General features: G+C 27.8%; 1 protein-coding gene across 1 annotated transcript; it reads right to left on the reverse strand.

Annotated features, from left to right (window-relative positions):
• Positions 1 to 1,196: 1,196 nt before the first annotated feature.
• On the reverse strand, positions 1,197 to 5,108 carry LOC113864616 (probable receptor-like serine/threonine-protein kinase At4g34500). Its single transcript, XM_027498539.1, has 7 exons — positions 4,303 to 5,108; positions 2,855 to 2,959; positions 2,622 to 2,744; positions 2,214 to 2,384; positions 1,994 to 2,123; positions 1,700 to 1,909; positions 1,197 to 1,473 (listed from the first exon to the last, which is right to left on the reverse strand). The coding sequence occupies exons 1-7, from the start codon at positions 4,833 to 4,835 to the stop codon at positions 1,360 to 1,362; spliced, it is 1,386 nt and encodes a 461-aa protein (XP_027354340.1). The 5' UTR covers positions 4,836 to 5,108; the 3' UTR covers positions 1,197 to 1,359.
• Between the last annotated feature and the right edge of the window lie 7,748 nt (positions 5,109 to 12,856).

Here is a 12,856-nt window from a genome sequence, read left to right on the forward strand (position 1 = left end):
ATAATAATAATAATAATAATATAATTACTTTTTCTCATTTGTGTATTTTATACACTTTCTCGTTTTGGAAGATGCTTGTACATGATAATAAGAGTCCATTATAAGTTATTATATTATCGCTTGGACTTGGGAGTCTATGTCCACTTCTTGTATATGAGATCTCTCCAGATTGCGCAATTGAGAAGTACGTGCTTACATTTAATTCAGCTTCCATCACAATCAAATTACATGTGTACATGGTCTTTTTGGTGACGTAATGTCTTTCAATCTTTCTCGTAACGTAGTTTTATCATTTACAAACTAGTGCATTTCACAATGGATAATAATTATTAAAGGATAACTCAAGTAGATTAATAACTGGGGTGTAATAATTAGTACGAACCAAGAATGCAATTTTTTCCCTTGCAAGAGCAACTTGCGATGAATCATGCTTGAAGTAGCAGGAACATCGTGCGAGTATAAGAATACCTCTGTTTCGAAGTTTAGGTTCAGTATCAAACGTAGTAGAGCTGTCATTGTTTTCTATTGGGAATAATTTAAAAGATTAATGTTTAAAATTTAAAACTAGTCCCTTGCTTGGTGAAGAATCCTGAAAAAGTATACTTTTTAAATTTTGCTCAAGACATTGTGAGAAGATTGACATCGTAACCAAAGGTTTAAAGGAGGGTAAACTTCAAATCAGTCATTAAGATTTTTATTCCTCTAATAAACTCTTCATCAACTCCTAATTTTGTAAAACTTCATTCACTTTAATCATTTTTCATGCAAAATGACAATAAAATGTTAAATAAAAAGAATTAAAATAAATATTTGTTTATAAATACAATTTTTTAAAAACTTCAAAGATCAACTCGAGGTTTAAATCTGGGAAGAAATAATTTTTCTAGCTGCCATCTAGGAAGAAATAGCTGGGAAGATTCACCTACAGGATCCCCTAAAGATACCAACCATGAAACATGTACCATTTTTTTTCGTGACATTATAGTAGTTGTGAAGACGTGCAATATATCACATTTTCATATTCTGTCAACGGGGTTGAGGGATTGAATGCATTACAAATCGATACTCCTAACCCTCCCAATCAAATAGGAAGTTCCCTGATTACGTATTAGTTATATTGTAGAAATATGTCAACAACAGACAAATAAAATTGATATATAATAAGATACATATTTACAAAGCTCGTCTCTTCTCAGTACCCAACATAATGCAAGACAACAATGGTGTTATAAACCTGAAGAAATAATAACTACACCGTATAAGATATGCACAATGACCCATAACTTGTTCATAACATCATGAAAAATGCAACAACAAATAATTCAATCACAAAAGTTGCATGACCAGTATTACAAACAATTATCTCCATCTTGATTTTTCTACGATTTCCGCATGCTTTGATGGATATGGTACTTTAATAGAAACATCTGCTTGAGAAGGCAAAGGATCTTTGTCTCTAATTGTACGTAGCTCCTATTCAACAAGGTAAAGTGACATTTTAGTGTGTCGAGAGAGAAATACATTAAAAAATATGCAAACATGGATCTAATGCAGAAAGTACAACTAATAACGTTAAAGTAAACATAAATCCATACTTTTCCAACATGAATCCAAGCATGGTATTAGTTTCAAAAGGATAAATTATTTGCGCAACTCTGCTTAACAGGAATGTGTGAGAAACTGGGAAAGAGTGGCTTACAGATCGAAAGGGGAAATCATCAGTCTCAAGCATATGAACAACTTGACCCATCTTTGGTCGCTTGATGACATCCAAGTCTATACAGCGCAGACAAATGAGTAAAACTCGCTTCAGAGATCTCGGAGAGGGTGGAATCTCAATTAAAGGATCAACTAGTTCATCACTGCGACGATTTGCTACCATTGCCTTAAACCAATCAACCAAATTCATCTGAAGCAATCAACAAAAACAAAGGTAAGACTCCATTGCTTTTCATGGAATGCTCTAATGAAAACATGAACAAAACTTAATCACCTCTCCAGGTGGTCTTGAATAATCAATGGGGCTTCTTCCTGTTATTATCTCCATTAGTAGAACTCCAAAGCTATACACATCACTACGCTCATTAAGCATACCCGTGCTTGCATACTCAGGTGCAACATATCTGCATAAAATTATTGGTAAGAAATAAAAAGATAATCACCATTTACAGAAGTTGAAAAATAACTCAGATGCTTGAGAAAAAACAAATTACCCAAATGTTCCCATTACACGTGTGGTCACATGGGTTTTCTCAGACCCCAAGAGCTTAGCAAGTCCAAAATCTGATACTTTGGCATTCCAGTTTTTATCCAAAAGAATGTTACTGGATTTTATATCTCGGTGCACAACTTTGGGTTCTAATCCTTCATGCAAATAGGCTATCCTGTTTCGTAAAATAGAAATATTAGAACACAAACTATAACTAACAACGTTTAAATAAAAACTAAACACACTATTATTGCACATAAACATCTCACTTGACGAGTATTATATACATGTACAAACACAATACATTTAAAGGAAATTGATGTGATCCATTACAGGGCCAGGAAACTCAGTAAGTAAAAGCAAATAACCGACAATTAAAGGAGATAGGAAATTTAATGAACATTAAACGCACCCTTTTGCTGTCCCAATAGCAATTCTCATTCGAATATCCCATGTCAAGGGGCTCGTTGGTCCTACATCACCGTGCAGCCACTGCTCCAAATTTCCATTATTAACATACTCATAAACAAGCATCCTGAATGATCAGTACAAATGCCATTAAAAGAAATCACAGGAATAAAAAAATTTCATCATTTGAAAGACATTAAATCAAAAGAATAAAGGCCGTGTAAACAGAATAATTACCTTCGAGCACCTTCTGCACAATATCCTACCAAACCAACCAAATTCTTATGCCTTACTTTCCCAATGGCTTCAACCTCCACTTTAAACTCCTTCTCAGCTTGACCCCTAGTAATAATGCGCATGAATTTTCAATAAGACGGAAACGTGACAGAAAGGTTTTAAAATAAATAAATAAAACGTATTAAAGATGCTGCAGTGCATTATTTTTGGAAACTTGACATAAATTTGTAAATTAAAGTTGCAACCGCTAAACAAGCCTTTCGCTGTCGCACATTGTTGTTCCAATACTTAATTTATTATGGATATTTCAATTTTCAAATATTTGGGTAGAGACAAATTTAATTTGTAAGAACAATGGTAAAGAAGAAATTGATCAATGAATGGAGTAGTATGAAGTGAACCTTATTTACTTGTAGTTCTCTTCTCTGAATATGCATACAAGGTGGTTAATGTAACTTATATGAACAAAGGATAATTATTTTTCCCTGTTTCTTAAATTAAAGTTTTCTTGGGGGATTAAACTAGTATCTTAATCTTAATTAATTTCCCAAGCACCAAAAACAAACTAGTATCTTATGTAAAGAAAAAAGTTATAACACAGTAATTATGAAAAATATAATCAATAAAGCAAAAAGTAAAAGTAAAGAGAAAAGTAACATACAAACATTACCGAGCCTAAAATAAAGTAAAAAAAAATTATTAAAAAAAACAAAGTAGAAAAGAAGCAAACGATCATTTAGCATAAGTACTTTAGAACGCTAAAGGCTATTTGATTTTAGGAGATGTTTTCTTTTTTCTCTTTTTAAAAATTTATATAAAAAATGTTTTTGTCATGTTTTCGTTATTTCTTGTACAAATTTTAAAAAATAGGAAATAGAATGAAAATAAGTCTCAAATGAAAACAAAAAGGGTTTTGAGAAACCAAACAGGCCCTAAATTACCGGGATCATCATTGTAAAAAACACTCTTAAATAACATTAAAAAATAAACAATTATTTCTCAAAAGTAAAATAATCTGCCACCAAACACACTTTTACTTTTCTTAAGACAGTTCAAAACAAACGCCATGCACATTTCCCCGATTGATTCATTCCATTACTGTCGACAAGAATTAAGAAGTTTCACGAAACAAGGGTGGGGTTGCGAAAACTGCAACCCATTTCATAGACAAGAGAATAAAGAACCAAACAGTCTCTTCAAACCCTGACGCCGTACATACACATAAAGATAAAGAATATATATTTTTTAATAAAAATCTCATCACTATTAATTATTTAAATTAAGCTTAAAATTAAGATTAATAGTAATTTTTTTTCTAAAAATGAACGAATATATCAGCAAAAACAGGAGGGTAACATGCATCAGAGTAAACATTAAGAAGATCTTAACGAGTGAAATTCAGATGTGATAAATTAAAAAGTTTGAAAAAATCATAACATGTGACATACTTGTTGTTGTGAAGATTCTTCACAGCGACGACGGAGCCATCTTGCAGAAGACCTCTGTATACAACCCCATACCCACCTTCTCCAATGACATTCCCTTCTGCAAATCCACGCGTTGCGAGTTCCACTTCCCTAAGGGTATACCAACGACCCCACCCTATGTTGGGATCTTCCACCGACACCTCGCTGCGGTGGCCCCCACCAGACACGTCGCTCTTCCTAGTCCCTTCGATTTCAACCATGATGTCCGCCTCCTTCTTCGGATCAACGTCCACATCATCAATCTCACTCTGCGATGGTTCAGAGGAAGGGGTGAGATCGGAGGCCTTAACCACCATGATCTCCTTGGACACCAGAGGGATGGTGCCGGAGCTGTGTTTGGCCACTAACTTGCGCTTCTTGCAGCTTCGGGTACCGCGGAAGCAGAGGAAGAAGATGAGAAGAAGGATGACCACTACGGTGACAAGTAAAATGGCTACTAAGAGGAGGAGCTTGAAGCTGAGAGATGAGGTTGTGGCGGTGGTGGAGTCTGTCATTGTTGTTGGGGGAGAAGAAAGGTTGTTGAGAGGTAGCGTTTGGTGGGTGAGAAAGATTCTACAATGACATGTTTGAAAAAGGAGAAGGTTTGAAGCATTGAAAAGAAAGGAAAAGAGAGAAAGGAACAGTAACAGAGCGTGGAGAAGAGTGGAAGTGGGGTTTCAACGGATACAAACGAAAGTAAGAGGAGTTCGAGTTCGGTTGTTGTTTTCTGGGTTGGGGGGTGGGGTCGTATTTACGGAAATGCCACTCTCGCTCACTGAGTCTGACTCGGTGCTCCTTGCAGGGAACTGGGAACGATCCGATCCAATTAAAATGATGAAACGAAATTGAAAATATATCGACTGTGCGACGGTGGGGTATGTTGTTGGGTAATTAGGAGGCTTCATTATTACGTGAATTTAAGTATCGTTCATTTCAAATTAATTAATTGCTGTTTCGTGTTAGGAGAGACGCGCTTTATTATCATTCAATTTGACGATAGCAGAAACATGGTCAGCCATATATATATCAATAAACTTCGAATTATCCGACTTTAGTAGTAGTAATAATAGAACTGCACACAGAATATTGTCTTCAGCTTAATGTAAATGAAAATCTTGATGTGTCTTCTTTTAAGGATATTAATTAAAACATTTAAAATTTTGTTCATGTATATTTTTTATAACTTTTAATATATCTTAACATTGTTTATAATAAAAATATCATTTTTAATTCTTTAGTTAATAATTTTTAATTAAATTTATTGTATCTATTTATATAATTCTAGTTTTTTTTTCATTCCAATAAAAGTTCTAATAAGCTTTAGTTGACATATAGAAATTATGTAATAAGATATAATTAATATTTAATATGTTAAAATATCTTTTTTATTTAATATTGAACAAGTTACACGTGTGTTTGTCAGAGATTTGTGTAAATATGAGCAAAATAGCATGCATATAAAATATTATTACTTTAAAAGTTTTATAAACAGTAATTACAACTAAATATGGTATTTTTAATATGTATTTAAATTTAAAGTAACTCATAATAGTACATTTAAAATAATAATTAAACTTAAAATATTAATCAACAAATTATTTAATTTACATCAATTTATATAATATATAAGTTTTTATTTGAAATTTATTATTTTAAAATATACTAATATATTAAAATTATTCTAATTAGTAATAACAACAATAATACACTTCTTTAGTATTTTTTTTAGATATCAAAACCATATAATAATAATTTATTTATTCAGTAATAACTTGGCTCATAAATGTTAGAAATATAACACTTCATATACCTAAAAAATTTGTTATAGTTAATGGATAAAATATTTGATAATTTTATTTAAGTTTATTATTATTATTTTTAATAAATAAATTTATTTATATATAAATATATTTTATAATATTATTTATATTTATATTTATATTTATGTATTTTTTATTGTTAAATATTTAACAAATTGTTTAGGAATTTTTGTCAGCACTCCATTTATTTAACCCACTTAAAAATGAGAATGTGTCTCTTCTACTCTGGTTTCTATTACCTAGCGGTAGTGTTTTATATAATTAAATATAATTGATTATATTCACCATTTTAATCATATATTATCACATTATCAAGCTAATTTAGTTTTCATAATAATAATTATTATAGACAAATTTGTCTTAAATATACAATAGTACAGTAGTTTGTGGTATATAAAATTATTTTAAAATTGCATTTCCTTTTATATGCAGTGAAATACGATAATTAATATTATTTTTTTCAAACCAGCTGATCGCTTAAAAATATGGGTTATTTTCTTACAATCAATGCCATAAAAAATGGTATTTTTTTAATGTTTACTTATTGTTTCATATTTATTAAAAATAAAATATGGATCTTTTAATTTGTGCATCCACTTTTTATTAAAATTTTGAACAAGTGACTTACGAACATTAATTAAGATAAATTTATCAAATTCTATTATATTATTTAAAAATTAAATTAAAATGTTAATTTTTTTTATACAAATGTAATAAACAATAGTTTTGTTATTTAATACTATTTTACTTATTTGTTTTCGTTACGAGTTTCTCAATGGACTTGGGAGCTTCTTGGAAAATTATTTACATGGCATACTGAATTTTGTATACATATACCTACAACTTGTTAAGAATTTTAAAAAAAGAACAAATTAGGTTGAAACGGAGACAACCGTATGGTTGAACTTGAAAAGTCTTAACCAACTACATATTCATATTTTTATTCCGTGTTATTAAAAAATAAAAGTTAAAAATAGACAACTAATAATAATAAAATTTTATAATTTTAATATAATAAATATATAATATTATCATATGCTTAAACTCAAAAAGCCTTTAATATTTTGGAGTATGAATTATAGCTAATGAAGCACTTTCTGGAAGCATAAATGCATAATGATACTATTATGAACCACGTGAACGTGATTATCAAACGAAACCTAACCCACCACCAAACGTTTTTGTTTATGAATGCAATATTCTCTTGCATGACAATTAATTACACCTACCAACATAAATAGCTTCACTTATTCCAGCACGGAAATAAACTCGACTTTTGGATTTGGTGGCCATTTGTTAAGTAATAATTAATATAATATTTTAGTATGGGATTATGGCATTTATACCAATTAGTGGAGCCTGTGGCAATTTTATCCGTTTTAACTGCGGTGGGGGATGCAATTTTAGATTATTTTTTTCATTTTCTCAATATAAGTGTTAAAAAGGGTAATTAATGAATAAATAATTAAATATATTAAATATAGTAATATTATTAAATATTATAATTTTTAATAAAAATATTATATATAAGCAATGTTTTACAAATTTAAAAAATCATATAAATATAAGTTTTTTCATTGTAATACAACAAAGCATCCTTTGTCGATCAGCTAGTTGAAGAATGAATCGAATTTCATTAAAAGCAATTATCAACGATATAAATAACATTTACTTATCCTTTTTTAATCAACATATACTTTTAATAAAAATTAAAATATTAATATAAATATTGTAAGTTTATATTAACGATATGATATATTATACTAATAAATAACTGTGTTAATACACAATGTTAATAAATATTAATTTAAATATAAAAAAATTATAATATCAATCATTTAAAATATATTATAGTTATTATTAATAAATTAATTATTATAAAATTTAAAATTTCTCACTAATATAAATTGTTATCGGATGTATCAATGCATGCTCTCACTGGTTATTTAGTTCTCAATCTTAAGTTTTTTCTTATTTACACTTTCATTAACTATAGATCGATTATCAAATAAATTGATATTTTATTATATTTAAATTTATATTCATATATATGATACTAATTAATATAAAATTTAATGTTTATATTAATAATTTTTTTATTAAACAAATATTCTAATAACAAAAATTATCTCAATATTTTATTTTTATATGTTAAGAACGATAATTTTTTTGTAGTATTTCTTATTTTTCTATGTCTATTTTCTATTAAATAATAATTGATATTCCAGTTATTTTTTTATGTTGATGAACATGAAAGTTGCACAAATGAATTTTTTCGTGTCAAAGTTTACGTGAATTTTAATTTGAGCACTCCTTTTAAAATATTATTCTATACTAAATAATTTAAAATGCATACTAATTCGTTTAAGTTTAACTTTAATTAACTTTGTGTTAACTTACATTTGTTTCAAAACGAAAATGTGATGCATAAGAATTAAAATAAAAAATATTTAAATACCAAGCAATTTCGTTGTACAAATATTAACATTAGATATTATTTTAAAAATATTTTTTGGTTTAAAAAATTGTTTATAAAAATCAAGTAAGAAAATGAGTTTTGTTTATCAAAATAGTATTTAAACTAAAAAATAATTAGAGAAACAGGTGTAAAAGGAATATGAGAGCATCTCTGTACATTACTTACTAAAGTTGCTTAACTATTTATTTTTGAGTGAGTCTATATAACTTTAATACATTACCTATTTTACATATTTTATATAATGTAAGCTCTTTTTTTTCTCTACTGCTGCAATTCTAAAAAATATTCAAATAAATTTAACAAATTATCTTGTATCTTGATATTTTATAGTTATTTTTAAAAAATTAAAATAGTCAAGAATAGTACTGGATGAACCCCTTTTTTTACCCACGGGAACCAGTGGCTTATATAAGTACGGCTTCGTTACTTTGGTTGCCAAATTTGTAGTGCTCACACGGTGATCTATATTTTTAGGAGAATTTTAAACTTTTTTAACTTTTATGTCAATATATCTCTTAATTATTATAATAAACATATTTTTATATTTTAAAATTAGTAAAATATATTTTTATTTAGTATTTATTTTATAAATAATAAACAGTATTATAACAAGTTCATATTTTTATGGTATTAATTAGCATCTCCAATTCAAGGTTCTCTAAGAGAAAAATATATAAGAGAATTAAAATTATTAAATTATAATGCAGTACTTAAAAAAATCAACTCCTCATTGGGTTTTCCGTTCTTTTTTCGTTTATAATGGTGATACACAATCCACTTTGAATTTATAAGCATATTTGGATGAGCGTTCAAAGCATCTAAAATTATGTTTGAATATATAAATGAAAACATGTTCGATAATTTTATATTAAAATTAGTTTTATTTTTAAACTAAAAAAATTAAATAAATGTGATATGTGTTTTAAGTTAAATTAAAAATTCTATATTAACTTTTATTACAAATTTACTTTTAAAAGAAAATTTTCTACACATAAATCACTTAACTTCAAACTTACATTTAATTAAAATTAATTCTAGAAAACTAAGTTATTCAAAATCAATTTCGCACTTGGGCAATCAAACATACACTATGACTTTATGCATTATTAAAGACCCTTATCATTACTCTAATTTTAATGTCCTTTCATAACCGTGGTTGTTATTAATTATGTTCCTCATGCATTAGTTACCCGTGATTCTTACTTATATTTTACTCTTAAAAATGTAGTTAGTTCCAACAAACGTTATGTAAACGTTGGCCTTTTTCAATTTTCATGAACATTAAACTGGGAACAATTGCAATTATATTATCGTTAATCAACTTTGAAGCTTTTTAGACACCTTATAGGAACATGATTTAACTTTTGACTTCGAATATTTTTCAAACTTGGCTCTTGAGTGTGTAATTGGAACGGGGACCGAAATGAGAACAAGATCAGAGATACATATGGAATCATGTGTTGCTTTTATATTTGCAATTGTATATATATGGTTTTCTTTTTCTTGGGCAATTTTTTATTCTCTGTAAAACAGGCAAAAGAAATTCACGAAACAGAGAATTTACAACACATGAACTTAGAGACAATAACTCGATATGCGTTTTAGTGTTTTACGGTTGTTATTACGTTATTACATATGACTGTTTTGATGCCAAATGTTATGGTTTCCAGCTTCATTGCTTCTGTGCATGTTTCTCCGTGTTAGCATTAATTGTTTTCCGATAATGGCGCATGTCGCTTACCATCTGCCAAATTGCCCATAATGTGCTGAAAATGATTATCATTTTGACTATTGAAACTATAATAGTAATTTGAAGAGGAACAAAGCAAAAATAACGGGTCAACAAGTAGAGTGGGTTTCTCATTTTTCTTGTGTACATAATCAATTTTCTTAACAATTAAGTATTAGTTTGGGGAGAGGACAAAAAACAAAACAAAAAACAGTTTTAATGGTTCTTAGATGAGAAGAAACAAGAACAGTTGCAATCCAAACGAGAAAAATTATTAGGTGGTCCAAGCTTCACATTATATCATATGTTAAAATTTTACATTATATATATATAACATACATGTCATAAGGTGAGTGAAGACCACGTGAACGAATAAATTTAATTATTACAGTGCATGCTGTAATAAAAAAATTAATGTTATATCTTTCGATAAAATTTTATTAGTATTTCTAATATTTTATAAAGTAAGTTTAATATCTTAAAAATGTTTAAAATATTATATTTGCTTAAAAAGAAAATAAATAGGAAGATGTTGCAAGAAGATTCAGAAGCATTTGAAAGTAGTATAGAGAAGTTATTAAATAGTTAGGCTTGCCTAATGTAGAACTCATTTGTTAGTGAGTTGTCGGTTGTGTTAGAAATAGTGAAATACAACTATTTTAAGTTATTGAGATTGACGCTGTGGTAAGCAAAATGTATTTGTGAGAGGATACAAGTTCAGAACGTAGATACATAACTTATTTCATCTATGAAACGAGTAGTTTTACATCCAAATAATGTAGGGATATACAAAAAATAAAAATATTAAATGTACTTATTTCTAAAGAAAAGCCTCTTATCAATGTATTGATTACATGAATGAATGGTATCTAAGTTGTCCTTTCACCTTTCATTTTTAGGATAGTTTGCTCTTTTTATTCATCTGTCAATATCACCCTGTTAGGAAAACAATAAATAAGACCCTAAAATTGTTGCTAGCATGATCGTGTTCCTCATTTTTTTAACCCTGAAAGAATCTGTCAACTTAGACTTAGCCATAACATGGAAGGGGCTCGAGAAAATAGGTGAAAATAGGTGTAGGTTTGATTTCTATATTATAATAATATCCATTGAAAGAATGATACCAAATGGAGTAAAAATTAGTTTCGATAAGATTTTACCGCATAAACGTTGTGTTGTTTGTAATCAACTTGTTCCCACTCTTTATATTTTCTGTTTATTATAGTAACAATTTCCATAAACATGGCATCGATTTTTGCCATAGCAAAACTAATGCTTTCTCTAACACGAGAAAATTAAAAAGAAAAAATATTTAAGAAATAAAGACCAAATCTCAATACTTTTTTGGTCGCAATTGGAGCTACGACGGAACGGCGATGACAAGAGTCGTCATCAAAATTTATTAAAAAAATATTGGAAAAAATTTTTAATTAAAAAAAAATCTTCGAAATTAGATTTGGGCTCAAGAGTCGTTTACGTGGAAAGAAGGTATTAGTACCTTATGAAGTCTGTTAAAACGGTTACCTTTTAATTAATTGTGCAAAATTTTACTTTAACTTTAAAAAATATTTATTTCACTTTAAAAGAAACTAATTAATATTTTTTTACTATTTTTAAATTTGTTATTATTATTATTTTTAGATTTATTTCTAATTTTTACAAATTTTTTAAGAGATTTTAATTTCATTTTTTTAAAATAAAGAAACACAATAAAAATTATTTGAATTAAAGGAATGAGTTATTTGTAAAAATATTATTCATTTTTTGTATTAAAGAAATATTATAGTAAAACAAAAACTTATCTTAACACTTTATTTTTTTATTTTCTATTTTCTATTTTCTATTTTTTAAAATAAAATAAAAATTTTATTTTTTAATCTTTATAAAAAAATGTGCTAGAAATTAATCTTCGTTTAAAACAATTTTAAAAATATTTTGAACCTGAAAAAACATTTAAAAAAAAATTGGACTTGACAGGTCAAGTTCCCGCTCTTACGTGTCTTTCATGTGTAACATAGGAATCAAAACTACACATTGTTCTTTTTCAAAAATTGTATTTTGGATAAGTTTTAAAGATTTTCTGTCTTTTTTATTTTTTTAAAAAACTTGATTTTTCTTTATTATTATTTTTAAGTAAATACACTCCTGCACAGGGTTCAAGTTAGCATACGGTTACTCAATAAACTCTTACGATCCAAACAATGTTGAAGGTGGATCCTCTACTTTATCAAAATTACTTGGCCGTTGCGTGGATTTAAAAGACTCTATTTTTTTAATAATAAAAAATTGATGTACCTTTTAATATGAGATTTTTGCACGTAAAAAAGAAACAAACAAGAGACATACAAAACAAATAAACAAATACAAGAGCAAACAAAAATGATAAAGAAATAACTCTTATTCGATTTAGGAATTAAGTTTTTTTTTAAGGTTAGGATATATAAAGAAACTAGGTTTTTAGAATTTATGAAAAGAAAGAATTTTTAAGATTTAGAAAAATTAAATTTT

This window comes from Abrus precatorius, unplaced genomic scaffold (assembly GCF_003935025.1).
Source record: "Abrus precatorius isolate BTA unplaced genomic scaffold, Abrus_2018 Scaffold4, whole genome shotgun sequence".
In the NCBI taxonomy this organism is placed as follows: domain Eukaryota; kingdom Viridiplantae; phylum Streptophyta; class Magnoliopsida; order Fabales; family Fabaceae; genus Abrus; species Abrus precatorius.